This window comes from Lycium barbarum, chromosome 10 (genome assembly GCF_019175385.1).
Source record: "Lycium barbarum isolate Lr01 chromosome 10, ASM1917538v2, whole genome shotgun sequence".
Lineage (NCBI taxonomy): Eukaryota > Viridiplantae > Streptophyta > Magnoliopsida > Solanales > Solanaceae > Lycium > Lycium barbarum.
The window spans coordinates 16,327,836-16,343,633 of NC_083346.1; the positions used below are offsets into that span (position 1 = coordinate 16,327,836).

The 15,798-nt window shown below is 39.9% G+C and overlaps 1 protein-coding gene and 1 pseudogene across 1 annotated transcript; one reads left to right on the plus strand and one right to left on the minus strand.

Annotated features, from left to right (window-relative positions):
• Positions 1–6,952: 6,952 nt before the first annotated feature.
• Positions 6,953–8,781, minus strand: LOC132612778 (uncharacterized). Its single transcript, XM_060326868.1, has 2 exons — positions 7,681–8,781; positions 6,953–7,591 (listed from the first exon to the last, which is right to left on the minus strand). The coding sequence occupies exons 1-2, from the start codon at positions 8,779–8,781 to the stop codon at positions 6,953–6,955; spliced, it is 1,740 nt and encodes a 579-aa protein (XP_060182851.1).
• LOC132616329 (small nucleolar RNA R71) lies at positions 8,621–8,714 on the plus strand (annotated as a pseudogene).
• Positions 8,782–15,798: the final 7,017 nt, after the last annotated feature.

Consider the following 15,798-nt stretch of genomic DNA (forward strand, 5'->3'; position numbering starts at 1 on the left):
AGAGCTTCCTTCACTATAAGTGTCAAAGAAAGTTCTGTGGAATTTCATGAATTAAGGCATACAATGAGTGATCTCTATTGATACAGAGAGATCGAGTTCAAGAGAACAAAGAAAAGATTCTTAGATTTTGGGAATTTCTTGTATATTCATAGAAAGAATCAAATGAATTGTTACATTGAAATTGAATATATCTAACGGCAGTTAAAGTACATGTGTCATCAAATAGTAATTAACAAACCAATTAAGCTAACTATTGTACAACATATAGTAGCTATGGTACAAAAGTACAAGCAGCCAATTCCTTCTCAAAATATGTTGTACAATAGTTAGTTAAATATTAATGTTGAATCCGACTAAGGCCCTTGGTGAGAATATATGTTGGTCGAGTTGAAGATGCCAAGTACAGAGTCTGAACCAAACCTTGTTCGACCTCTGCCTAATGAATGACAATCAATATCAATATATTTTATATGCTCGTGAAAAAATGGATTGACAGCAATCTGAATTGCGGACTTTCTATCACAGTATAAAGGGACAGGTAATGAAAAAAATATGTCCAATTTTTTGAAGAGACCAGTAAGCCAAACAATTTCAGCTATAGTTGAAGCTAAGCTCTTGTATTCAGCTTCTGCTGAACTTCTGGATATGGTGGACTAGTTCTTGAATTTCCAGGAGATAATTACCAAATTTCACCAAGTAACCTGTAACAGACTTCCTCGTATTGAAATTTGAAACCGAAGTCAAATCAGCATCACAATAAGCATGTAGTGTAGGTGTACCATCAGCAACAATAACATTATCAGTCCAGGATATTGCTTTTATGTTTTTTTTTTTTTGGCTGAAAGGACAAAATTGCATAAAAGAAATCATAAGTGGGTCAATCCTTGCAGATTAGTCCATAGAGTCATTACAAAACGGGGAAGACCTTAACGGTGCTGTCCCTAAAGCATGTCTTGATAAGTCTTGCTGTAATAAAGAAGTGATAAAAGTAGGAGGAGCATTCCAAAATAGTGTTTCTCCCTCTCCTGTCACTTGGACTTCTAGAGAACTCCCAAACTTGGCAAGCTTGTCCGCAACCTTGTTTGCTTCACGGCTCCTGAACTGCACCTGGGGGTTGTTCATTGCTGCTAGTAGGAAGCTGCAATCAAGCAATAAATTGGTGTGAGCACATATAGTTCTGTTGTGTGCAAAATGATCTACTAATAGCTTAGATCAAGAGCCTGCCCTCCTGCAGCAGTGTCTAGTGATGACTTATGTTGGGCATCCAGACTCTCAATAAATGTGTGTGCCAGAACTTCATTCGTCTGATGGTGGTGAGACAATCTCTGAGAAGACCCTTAAATCTCTCCCAGGCTTGATACAAATTTTCTCCATTCTTCTGCCTGAATGACATGATCTCTCTTCGGAGGCGAGCGGTCTTTGCTGGTGGAAAGAACCTTGTCAAGAATTTTGTCGCCAAGTCATCCCACATAGTGATAGAATCGGCGGGCTATGCTAATAACTAGTTACTTGCATTCCCCAATAGAGAGAAAGGGAACAGTGTCAGTCGCACATATTCTTTAGTGACCCTTCCAGTAGCAAAAGTATCGACAATCTGCAGAAAAGTATAGATGTGACGCTGAGGATCCTCATGTGACATTCCCGTGAATTGCCCACTAGAGTGAAGAAGTTGAGTCATAGGACGCTTCAGCTCAAAATGCCCTTCGATGGTGGGCTTGACAATGCTTGAAGTGACATCTGCCACCCGAGGCACTGCAACCTCTCTCACTTTCGCCGGTTGATTTTTAGCCATGACCACAGGTAATTCTGCGATAGCCTGCGGGTTCCGCAATAAATTTAAATCTCTCTTGCGCCGATTGAAAGTACGTTCAGGCTCAGGATCGAATTCCTCAAGATTGTTTTGACTCGCAGTCTTTCGCATTCGAGTAAAGTACCTGCAAACAAGAAACAGCTAAGATCAAGACGTTAACACTTGGATAAAATGAAGCAATAAAATTTATTATGGCAAACATAATTGATTTCTAAGTCCCCGGCAGCGGCGCCAAAAACTTGTTGCGTCCAAATGCTCACGCAAGTGTACGTGGTCGTACAAGTAATAAAGTGATTATATAAAATCGGATGTCGAACCCACAGAGACTTATGACCAATACTTCACGAAAATAAACTATTTCTTACTATCTATGCAAGTGAAGAATAAAAGTGTTGGTTATTTTATAACTAAATGCTATAATGTAATTGACTAGTAATGTATCCAGAAAGTGTGCTTAGAACGTAATTGAGAACGGTTTTTATCAAGAGTTTAGAAGTATTCCAGGGTCGTGGTTGGTTCACCAATCCTATTGAGTCAGTCAAGTATCACACCTTAGCAACTTTGTTCACAATAGCTAATTAACAGGCCGTTCATACACATATCCATCATCCAAGGGGAACTTTTTGTACCATTCTTCTGCCAAACCAGTCCTGTAAAAGGTAGGTCGATGCCTCTGGGAAGAGGCCCGAGGGATAGGGACCATTGGTTGCTTTCCACTACGAGTTGTTGCCCCTTTCTTAGTGGCGGTGTGCTTGCCACCTCTACTCCTCTTGGAACCTTGTGACGGGCCTGACTCGTCCACTTTACCCTTGCCTTTGTTCACCATTGTACCTGTGGAGATTCAAAACACACACATCTAACTTTGTTAGCAAATCTTAAACCAAGTGGGGTCGTGAAACGACCCCACACTTATTGCAAGCCGTGTGTTTATGCATTCGATGTTCATCTTTCTTGACGTTCGGGTACTCTCATGGCTTTAATGACTCTCCAGTGGGGTAGTGAAACGACCTCACACTTACTTCCGACTATGATACACAAAATTCAAAACAAAGAAGTTAACTAATTTTTAGCCTAAAACGACAAAATTAATGAAATAAAGACTATCCTACAAAACAAGGAAAAGCATGTTGAATGACCTATGGCTGTTCATGGCAATGCCCTATGGTTTAGAATGTTGTTTCAAGTTTATTTGTTACTCAAGACTTCACAAAAATCACACGAAACTTAATTGAGGAATTTTATCAAGTAACTTGTGGGAGTAGAACTTTCCCTTGAAGTTTTGCCACAATGGAGGGTTGTAAAACCCTCCCTTATGTTTGGGAATCATTATTCTAGCATCCAACACTCTTTAAAAACAACTCAATACCAAAACACCCATACAAATTCGCCCAACCCACAAACCCTTATTTATCAATCTCTCAACCCAACAAAAAGGGGAAAGAAGGAATGGGATTTCATTGATGAAAACACACGAATTTTTACCTTGTATTGTGGAGGAGATGATTTAACCTACTTTCCTTGGAGTTGGAAGGGATTGGGAGAAGGGTTTTGATGTTTGGGTTCGGTTGGGAGCAGTTTTAGAGAGAGGGGGGGGGGGGGGGGGGAGGGGGTTGTGAGAAGTGGGGATTAAGTGGGGGGTCGGCCGTGTCTTATTCTTTTTAAAAGAATTCGAACTGGGCCGACCCGAGTGTTGGCCATGCGTTGCATGGTCAGCGCACACGATCCCCCGTTCTGAACTTTATACTTAGAAAATTTTTGCTCTGATTTCCCTTCATGCGCTGGCCATGCGTCGCATGACCAGCGCACAATGCACCCCTTTCAGAACTTTGTACTTAGAATTTTTTTTGGCCTGCTTACCCCTTGTGCGATTGCCATGCGACGCATGGGCATAGCATACACAAACCTGGAGCTGTTTCATTAACTGCTTCGCGCATTTATTGTTCCTGCTCATTATTTGGACCTGCAAGATGAACACACACATGACATATATGCTAAAAGTTGGGTTGCCTCCCAACCAACGCCTTAGTTAAGGTCGTGGCACGACACTTTTTTTTTTTGAATTGTTACATTACAAACTCGGGTTGCCTCCCGAGAAGCGCCTGAGTTAACGTCGCGGCACGACGCATATCCTTCTCTACTCATCATTGAGGAGCACTTGCTCCTTTTCCTTGTCAAAATCTCCGCCCCAATATCGCTTGAGGCGCTGTCCATTGACCAAGAACTTGCGCACCCCATCCATAGTTTATATTTCGACGGCCCCATGGGGTGTGATTTTCGACACCACAAATGGGCCAGACCATCGGGACTTAAGTTTTCCTGGGAACAACCGCAGCCTAGAGTTGAAGAGTAGTACCTGCTGCCCTGGGCGAATTCACGATGTCGTATATGCTTGTCATGCCATTGCTTTGTTTTCTCCTTGTACAGTTTTGTATTCTCATACGCCCCCAATCTGAATTCATCAAGCTCGTGCAGCTGCAACAACTTCTTCTCTCCGGCCAAGCTCATATCAAGATTGAGCTTTTTGATTGCCCAATATGCTTTGTGCTCTAGCTCAACAGGAAAATGACATGCCTTCCCATAGACTAACCTGTAAGGATAAGCTCCGATGGGGGTTTTATATGCTATGCGATACGCCCATAAAGCGTCATACAACTTCATTGCCCAATCCTTCCTCTGAGCGTTCACAGTTTTCTCTAAGATTTGCTTTACCTCTCTATTTGAGACCTCTACCTGTCCGCATGTCTGTGGGTGGTAAGCTGTAGACACCTTATGCTTCACCTCATATTTCGCCAAGAGGTTCTTGAGCAGGCTGTTGCAGAAATGGGCACCCCCATCGCTGATCATAGCCCGTGGAGTTCCAAACCTCGCGAATATATTCTTTCGCACAAAATTCACCACCACCTTCGCATCATTGGTTGGAAGAGGGACTGCCTCTACCCATTTTGAAACATAATCGACAGCAAGCAGAATGTACCTGTTACCAAAGGATGGTGGGAAAGGCCCCATAAAGTCAATGCCCCGAACGTCAAATATCTCCACCTCTAATATGTTCGTCAAAGGCATCTCGTGCCTCTTAGAGATCTAGCAAATGCATGGGCATCTTTGAAGAGGGTGGGCCAATAGAAGCCAGATTATAATACCTTAGTCGCAGTACGATCACCTTGAAAGTGTCCCCCGTATGGGGAAGAATGACAACTCTCCAACACTTGACCCACCTCAGTCTGTGGAATACGTCTCCTTATCAGCTGATCGGTTCCTTGCTTAAACAAGTACGGCTCATCCCATATGTAAAACCGTGAGTCATGATATAGCTTCTTTCTCTGCTGCGAAGTGTCTTTAGGTGGGTACACCCCACTTGCGATCAAGTTCACAATATCAGCGTACCATGGGACTTCGACAACAGGAATTACAAATAGCTGCTCGTCAGGGAAACACTCTCGAATTTGCACATCCTCCACAAAATGGTTATGGTTGTCCAATCTGGACAGGTGATCTGCAACTTGGTTCTCCACTCCCTTCTGATCTTTAATCTCAATATCAAATTCTTGCAACAGAACAATCCACCGAATCAACCTGGGTTTAGCATCCTTCTTGCTGAACAAGTAGCGAATAGCTGCATGGTCTGTGTAAACAATAACATGTGTTCCCACAAGATAGGACCGAAACTTATCAAACGCATAAACCATAGCTAGTAGCTCCTTCTCTGTCACAGTGTAATTCGATTGGGCAGCATCTAACATCTTGCTAGTATAGTAGATAGAATGAAAAACTTTCTCTCGTCGCTGTCCCAGCACAGCCCCCACAGCGTTGTCACTTGCATCACACATTAACTCGAATGGCAAGTTCCAGTCAGGTGCATTGATTATTGGTGCAGTTACCAATCTCTTCTTTAGACCTTCAAAGGCTTTCATACATGCATCATCAAATAGGAATTTCACATCCTTTTCAAGTAATCTGCACATCGGACTTGAGATCTATGAAAAATCCTTTATGAAGCGCCTATAGAATTCTGCATGCCCGAGGAAACTGCGCACGCCCTTGACTGATATGGGGGGTGGCAACTTCTCAATGACCTCCACTTTTGCACGATCAACCTCCAGCCCTCTCTTTGAAACCTTGTGCCCAAGGACTATGCCTTCTCGGACCATAAAGTGACATTTTTCCCAATTTAAGACCAGGTTAGTTTCTTCATATCTTGCTAGCACTCGGTCTAGATTCTGCAAGCAAACCTCAAAAGAGTTCCCGAATATCGAAAAATCATCTATGAACACTTCTACGAAGTCCTCAACCATCTCAGAAAAAATAGCCATCATGCACCTTTGGAAAGTCGCGGGTGCATTACACAACCCAAATGGCATGCGTTTGAAAGCATATGTGTCATATGGGCATGTAAACGTGGTCTTCTCCTGATCCTCCGGAGCAATAGCTATCTGATTATATCCAGAGTAACCATCCAAAAAATAATAAAACTCTTGCCCGGCTAACCTGTCTAGCATTTGATCTATGAAGGGAATAGGATAGTGATCCTTTCTGGTTGCCTCGTTCAGCTTGCGATAATCCATGCAGATTCTCCATCCAGTGATTGTTCTCGTAGGAATGAGCTTATTTTTGTCATTTGTCACAACTGTCATCCCTCCTTTCTTCGGGACGCCTTGCACCGGGCACACCCACTTACTGTCCGAAATGGGAAAAATAATGCCTGAATCTAACCACTTGATTACCTCTTTATTGACAACCTCCTTCATCACAGGGTTTAGTCTCCGTTGATGCTGTGCGCTAGGCTTATGATCATCCTCCATGAGTATCTTGTGCATGCACAGCGCGGGGCTAATTCCCTGAATATCAGATATCTGCCACCCCAATGCTCTTTTGTGGGACTTCAATACTTTGAGACAAATATTAACCTCTTCGGTGGTCAACTCTGCTGCCATTATCACTGGAAAGGTGTCCCCCTCACCTAAGAATGTATATTTAAGATGTGCGGGCAGGGGCTTCAATTCCAACGTCGGAGGCTCTTCAATTGATAACTTTGGAGTTACTCCCATTGGCCTGTCTAAGTGCTCAAACTCGCCTGCCCGAATATAAATACTCGCCATATCCAGAGTCTGCACCATCTCAAACGCCGCCATGTCACCAAAAATATCATCCCCCCACCAAGGCTCTCTCCAACGGATCATGGGAAGTGATGAGTGGCCTTCGTGTATCATCATTCAGAACAGTAATGGCGGACAGCTCCTCATAGATTGCAGGAATCTTCAGAGCTTGGTATACATTGAAGACCTCTACTTTATCATGTACTCGCATGGTAAGCTGCCTAGCAGCTACATCAATAAGTGTTCTCCCTGTGGCCAAGAACGGACGCCCCAAAATAAATGGGACTTCCGGGTCTGGCTCGAAATCCAATATCACAAAGTCAGAAGGAATTATCAACGACCCCACTTGTACCAATACATCTTCAATAATGCCTTCGGGTCTTGCTAACGATCTGTCTGCCAGCTGAAGAACTATACTGGTTGGTCTGGGCACTCCCAAACCTAGGTTCCGGAAGATAGACGAAGGCATCAGATTTATACTTGCACCTAGGTTACAAAGTGCTCGAGCAATAACCTGTGTCTCAATAGAAATCTCAATAGTGAAACTTCCGGGATCCTTCAATTTTGTGGGCAACTTGTTCTGAATACGAGAAGTGCACTCTTCAGAAAGTGCAACCGTGGCATACTCTGTGAAACGGCTCTTGTTTGCAACAATATCTTTGATGTACTTAGCATACTTTGGAATACCCTGCACATATCGACCAAGGGGACGTTCATGTATACGTGCTTAAGCAAATCAAGAAACTTCAAATAAGTAGCCTCTTCTTTCTGTCTTGCCAGACATTGAGGGAATGGAGGCGGTGGCTTTGCAACCACGGCCTGTGGCTGCTTTGCCACTGGTGCCTCGACTGCTTTATTTTTTTCACTTGTTTCTGTGGCAATCTTCTCTTTTTCAGCTTCTACTCGACCAGTTTTCTTTGAAGTCACTTCCTCTAGTTCTCGCCCATTTCGCAGAGTTACAGCATTGCAAGGCTTGGGATTCACATTTGTGTCACTTGGAAGTCCTCCAAGTGGTCTAGTATTTTGTGCACCAGCTATCTGTCCCATCTGCCTCTCTAAATTCCGTACAGCCAAACCGCGATTCTGATTATTTGCTATCAACTTCTGCTGGTCTATCATCATCTTCTGCATGTCACCCATCATTTTTTTCATCATCTCTTCCATACTGTTTGTGGGAGCTTGAGGAGCAGGTGCTGACTGATAGTTCTGCTTCTGATTACCTGAGTTGTCACTCCACCTGAAATTCGGATGGTTCCTCCAATTTGGGTTGTAGGAATTTCCGTATTGATTGTTGTTTCCTTGCCCCTTGCCTGCATTACCCACAAAGTATATGGATACGGGATTTGCAGGACATTCATCACTGTTGTGACCCTCTCCGCAGACATCATAAAAAGCTATGGCTTGCTGCACTGCATGCACCTGTGGTGGCGCTTGTGACGCAGCTAACTTCCTGAGTTTGGTGCGCATGGCATCAATCTGTGCTGATAATGTTGTAAAATTATCTACTTCAAAGACGTCCGGTGCTTTCCTAACTGAACTGCTAGCTGCATCATCCTGCCAGTCTGGAGTGCTTTGAGTAAACCTGTTCAATAATGTGAATAGTTCTTCATAGCTTAGATCAAGAGTCTGCCCTCCTGCAGCAGTGTCTAGTGATGACTTATGTTGGGCATCCAGACTCTCAATAAATGTGTGTGCCAGAACTTTATTCGTCTGATGGTGGTGAGGACAATCTCTGAGAAGACCCTTAAACCTCTCCCAGGCTTGATACAAATTTTCTCCATTCTTCTGCCTGAATGACATGATCTCTCTTCGGAGGCGAGCGGTCTTTGCTGGTGGAAAGAACCTTGTCAAGAATTTTGTCGCCAAGTCATCCCACATAGTGATAGAATCAGCGGGCTATGCTAATAACCAGTTACTTGCATTCCCCAATAGAGAGAAAGGGAACAGTGTTAGTCACACATATTCTTTAGTGACCCTTCCAGTAGCAAAAGTATCGACAATCTGCAGAAAAGTATGGATGTGACGCTGAGGATCCTCATGTGACATTCCCGTGAATTGCCCACTAAAGTGCAGAAGTTGAGTCATAGGATGCTTCAGCTCAAAATGCCCTTCGATGGTGGGCTTGACAATGCTTGAAGTGACATCTGCCACCCGAGGCACTGCAACCTCTCTCACTTTCGCCGGTTGATTGTTAGCCATGACCACAGGTAATTCTGCGATAGCCTGCGGGTTCTGCAATAAATTTAAATCTCTCCTGCGCTGATTGAAAGTACGTTCAGGCTCAGGATCGAATTCCTCAAGATTGTTTTGACTCGCAGTCCTTCGTATTCGAGTAAAGTACCTGCAAACAAGAAACAACTAAGATCAAGACGTTAACACTTGGATAAAATGAAGCAATAAAATTTATTAGGGCAAAAATAATTAATTGCTAAGTCCCCGGCAGCGGCGCCAAAAACTTGTTACGTCCAAATGCTCACGCAAGTGTACGTGGTCGTACAAGTAATAAAGTGATTATATAAAATCGGATGTCGAACCCACAGAGACTTATAACCAATACTTCACGAAAATAAACTATTTCTTACTATCTATGCAAGTGAAGAATAAAAGTGTTGGTTCTTTTATAACTAAATGCTATAATGTAATTGACTAGTAATGTATCCAGAAAGTGTGCTTAGAACGTAATTGAGAACGGTTTTTATCAAGAGTTTAGAAGTATTCCAGGGTCGTGGTTGGTTCACCAATCCTATTGAGTCAGTCAAGTATCACACCTTAGCAACTTTGTTCACAATAGCTAATTAACCGGATTGTTAATCTCGTAGTATTCTTCCGAACCGCTACTCGCCGATTCAAGATAATTCTCCTCCTATATTCCTATGGTATTGACCTATCAAGAATGCAATAAGAGCACGGTATATAATTGATTGCGGTAACTAAGTATATTCCTATCCTAGTCAGAAATCCTAGCCCAACTTTAGGGATATTCAGATCACAATCTCATTACTTCTTCTCCAAATTAACAACGTCTTTCCCAAGCACGTATATCAATGAGTAAATAGAACTCAACTGTTGCGCAGACAATCAAGAAATTAAACACAGAAGTAACGAAGCAATTGCATACGAACAAGCTACTAAGGTTGAAATACTTGTCAAACATCAATATTCATGGCTACGCCACAACCCCAGAATTTAAGTGTTTAGTTACACATGATTCGATAATGGAAACAAGAATTCATGATTAACATAGGGTTTTTATGTAAAGAGAAATAATAGAAGAGGAATAAAACCTAGAGAGAGTTTCACCAGTCTCAAAATTCGTCCAAGCCCCTTTCTAATGTTCAAAACGGCTATTTATATGCTAGGGTAAAATATGAGATAAGTTGGCCCAATCCCGATCTAATTAGGATAACTGACGCCGCTTGTGCGCTGGCCGTGCGTCGCATGGCCAGCGCATAACCTCCTTTATGTTCTTCTTGTGCGGCGCATGACCAACGCATGGTCTGTCTGAGATTCAGGAATGGTGTTTTTGTGCGCTGGCTGTGCGGCGCATGGCCAGCGCATGAGACCCTTCAGTGGTCAGATTTTGCCTTCAAGTACTGGAACTTCCTTCACAACGTTCAATCGACGTACACAGCCTCAGAATCACTCAAAACTGCCCGGAATACCCTTCGTTGGTCCTTGTTGTACCTATTCATATAAACATACCAACACAAGCTCATATACAACAATTCGCATTCAAAACTGCGATGAAAGTGCTAAGAAGTAAAGTGTAAATAACACTAAATCTAGATATTTGTGTCAAATATCACAGTGTTGATTGTGCAATGAGTCGCTTTGCAAAACCTTCTCTCCAGTGGCCTGAGGAGTCTCTAATCAGACCTCCTGCTCCACCAATGTGCTCTATGTTACCATGGGAGCCATCAGTGTTTATAAGTGAATGGGAGGAGTATCCCATTGATGGGGGGCTGGATGGTGGTTGGGGTAGGGTGGGGTGAGGCAATGTGGAAGAACTCAAGGGTGTGAGTAACAATGGTGTCTGTGTTGGTATAGAGATTGAGGTTTTTGAAGATATTAGAATTGCGGTTCAGCCAGATATGCCAAAGTGTTTTTATGTATCTAACTACTCTAATAATTACATAAATATGTGAAGTTTTTGGAACTGTGGATGAACTGATTTAAACATTGCATTATAAAGAATATGTCATGACCGGTGATTGTAGAATAGAGCAGCCTCACAATCATTCTGACAAGAACTTGTATCAACTAATAAGTTATCAGTGCAGGGACCTCTGCGATTGCGAAGAAGCACTACAAGAAAAAAGATACGTGGCAACAAAATCTTTTTTGTTGCCATAGATTGATTATTGTTGCAAAAAATACTTTTGACAACAACAAAAAAAAAATTGTTGCATGAACTTTTCCCAACGGCTGTTATTGCAACGACGTGCAACAACAATTTTTATTTTATTTTTGTTGCCAAAGGTACTTTTTGCAACAATAATCAATATTATGGCAACAAAATTAAATTTTTTGGCAACAAAAAAGTTCATTTGCTAATAATAAAACTAAGTTGTTGCCAAATATTAAATTTTTTGTTGCCATTTCTATACTTTCTTGTAGTGAAGGGTTGACCGGGGGTTGACCTGACTATACCCTGCATGGTCGCACTAGTGCCCTAGCTCGCGATCTCTAAGAAGGCACCAACACCAACAAAATCTGCAATTTCAGCCATCAACCCATGTTGCCGAAACACCCTCAAGCCCCTTGGGTCCCAATCCTAACATGCCAACAAGTCCAAAAACATTATATGAACTTATATGAAGTCTCAAAACATGCAATTACACATAAATACTCAAAAAGAGGGGTTGGATTATTACAGCATGGTCATAGTCTGAAAAACCCCTTTTATTCACAAAATCAATTTTTTTTTAAAAAATAACTTAGTTATCAACTTCAATTTCAATTATCAAATTCAGACTCAATTTTCAGCTCAATTATCAACCTGCAGCCTCAGTTATCAACTTATGTCTAACTCTGGACTTTATATGACTTCCATGCTTAACGTGTATCCTTACTTACTACTCCTATATTCTTACCCCCAACAAGTCTAGCTCCGCTTTTTTAAAAAAGTAACCAATGTGACTTACTGGTATCCTATCGGTGATATTTAACTCCCGAGAGTCTGCTTCCATTTTTTGGACATCACCGACCATGTTCCAGGTGCGATCAGTTAGGTTCAGTTGCTAGCTCAGCTTACCTTCACCATCTTATTCGATTAGAGTTCATTTTTTATCTCTCCATCCATTCAATTTTATGTGAAGGTGTTGCTTTTTGGGAATTAAATATCTTTTTATTATAATTTTCTCGAACTCTTTTAAATATTTTGAATCATTAGCTATGTGATTTGTAGTTCTTTTCTTTTAGTTTTATAGTAACAATTTAATAAAAATATTTTGACCCTCGTACTCTGAATTATTTCACATAAATTTGGACAGAGGAAGTATGTTATTTTAGACATTTCAGTATTCCGGGGTATGCCCCGAAGACACTATATAGTAAGTATTCTTAGAGGATCATGACTTAGCATAGTCGGTGTTAGTAAGTTTTACCGTACATCTTTAGCATTCTGTTATAACTCAGATGTTTCAATTATGTTAATTATGTTGGATTTTCTGGTAAATTCAGTCAGCTTAGTCAAATTGCTTATTAGACAACTACATACATGGTTCATTGTACAGACAGTTAGCGTCAGGTGCTAGTTTAAGGGGGTGACATTAAGGTCTTTTAAATCTTAAATATTAGAACAAAAAAAAAAAAAGATAAAATTTAAAAAAAAAAAATGAAAATCTAGAGGAGGCGATAAACCCCATTTGCGCCTTTTCTTTTGGTTATTCTGCATGGTAAAATGACCAGGGTTATTTTAATAGGATACACATCAAGTTCATGAAACATTAAAATGAAAACAAAATACGTACTAAAACCCCTTAACAAAAACATCAAATAGATCTCGGCATGAGAAAGAGCTATACCAAGGCTTACAGTCTAAGTTTATCGGTGAGAAACAAGTCCTCATATACCAAGCATCATCGATAAAATTGGTAATAAGGGACTAATTGGATCAACGAAATCAATAGGCTAAATTACGAGAACAAACTTTCATTAGAAAATAACTGGTAAAAACAACCTTTGTTGTAATTAGTGGCGGAGACAAGTTAAGCTTTTTCTAAGGGGATTCAAAATATATAAAGTAATCACACAAGTCAAAGAGATTCATTGATCATCTATTATATAAATATACATAGAATATAATTTTAACCTACATTATTCAGCGAAGGAGATCCGAATGACCGAATGAACCAAAGCTCCGCCCATGCCTTTATTAATTGTAAAAGGAGAAATTAAAGAGGGTGCTAGGGTGAAACTATAAAAACAAGTATTAACAAAGAAAATTCAAAGTTAAAAATAGTGGGAAGAAGTGATTTCCAAACTCTCAAGCAACTAATTAGAAAGGTAATTAATATCAGTTAAATCAGGAGGAAATAGAAAGAGATAATATAATAAGAAGTAAAAATTAAATCGAACAAAGTTGTGATCATGACATGAACCTCAAATGCAGCATTTGGTCTGAAAATTGGGATAATATAACAAACCACCACCATATATGAGTCAATGGAAGCAAATATGAAGAGAGCTTTTAAGCAGAAAACACAGCCTAAAGAAAGCACTCCATTCTTCTTCCTATTTTTGTAGTTCAACTGTTCATGAAATCATCATGCACCAAATGGATATATACTAAATTAATAGATGTTGCTTAAGAAAAGGACACAACCTAATGGGCAAGGCTTTCAAAAGGTAGTTTTTGTCTTATTTGCTCAGCTTATAAGAAAGGAATATTAGACCCCCAATATAATGGTCGTTGCAAGTTGCAACTAGCTAAAAAATAACTAACAATGGTTGTGGTTGAAGGGATATTTTGTGATGTGATGAATAGGAATATTTCACCGTCCTTATTTAGAAGTTTCGGGTTTGAACCCTATTATACGGAAAATATCATGTTAGAGGATGCTTCCCCCCTAAATGCATTTTTTGCGACGCGAATCCAGATTAGTCCGGAACCCCAATATATATATGAATATCGAACACCAAATGATCAGAAACTAAAAAAAACTAGCTAGAAAATAATTTTAAAAAAAAAGTGATTTAATTTTGAGATGATTTTATAGGTCTAATTTACCAAGCGAAGTAATCCACACCTCCGGCCCACCCCCCACCCCCCATCCCACCCCACCCTCACAAAACCCCAAACACACACAAACAAATAATAGGTGTCCACTCTAATTCTTAACTCTAGAAACTCCAAAATAAGACTTTCCTAAGTGACATGATATACTATACTATGAGATTATTTTACTACTTATCTACTTAATGACTAAAGCTATAAGTACTCTTTCCGACTTGAATATTAAACGATCTTTTTTCATTTCATTAATTATTTTGGGTCAAAGAAATGCACATTTGCTGAAAATGACTGGTTATACATTAGAATATAGTCTCCATTAGTAATTGAATATGTTGTATGTACTTGCTAATCAGCAAATCTTTTCTTTTATTTAAATCGAAAAAGTTTAAACGTACGTTAGATGTGACCCTCACAAGTAATTATTGAATGGTTCACAATTACTCTTCTTAGAACTCACGTCAGGTTATTTAATTTACAACAACGCATTAAATTACTTCCATCGGAAAATGACACCAAATGAAGAAAAAATCTAAAAGGCGGTTTTTGTCTTATTATGAGGAGTCACCCGTAAAGTCTACAAATAAAAGGACAAAATTAATTAGGTTTGCCGGCCAGAGGTCCACAGATGATACATGGTGAGTAGGACATTAGAAAATACTCGATGGAAAAAAAAAAAAAAAAAAGACATTCGACTGTATTTATTGTTTTGAAGAAAAAAAATCTTATCCTTTTTCTGTCCTTTTCTTTTACATTTGTAAAAACAAAGCTAAGGCTCAATGACTTCATCTAAACACAACGAATACATATTTTCCGAATTTTACTGGCAACAACTGATTATTCATACCTATTCATCTGTTGTGTAGGCGAAACTCGAAAACACTTGATCGTTGAGTTTTCTTTTTCCTAATCAATTCTATTGTCAGGGTTCAATTGTTAGTCTTCAAATTGGTCTAACATTTTGTCATGAGAGGATGGTCGAGGCTCCTTACATTAGAATTTTAGCTATTGGTCAACAAAAGGTGCTTGAATTATAACCGAATTAGTGCATTAGCTTTCTTTAGTTTTGACTTATCTATAGCCAATGACATTTTTTCTTGATTAATTGGTTTTTATAGTAATGGACTAGTTTTTAATTGACTGCAGGCCATTAACATTGAGTCATAAAATGCATAGAACAAGTTTTAATTTCAATGCAAAGGAACATTACTCAATGTCTTCAATTTGATTTTCAAACTGTAAAATGTATTACAAAAATGATATATACTTGGACAAAAGTTTTGTTGGCTTTCTGAAACAAGCCTACGAAAGTGAACCTGAACGAAAACCCCTACCTTTTTTCTTTTTTTGGCTTAGGCATCTAATACTTGAGACCATTTAATGAATTTAAATCAGTCGACTATGAGATTTTCGATATTAAAAACATAAAACAAACAGAGAAAAAACAAGTCCTCGGAGGACTTCTTTTTACTCCCTTTTCGAAGTACTTAATTACATCGTTCTAACTTATTATCATTTGCTTGTCCTTAATTCTTCCAAAATTTGAATTTCTTTGAAAGGAGAAATGGCAACATATATAGTGTAATGGCTAAACTTTGATTTCGTCATTAATTATAACATTTAGCAATGTGATACAATCGATTCATACGTCCTGCCATACG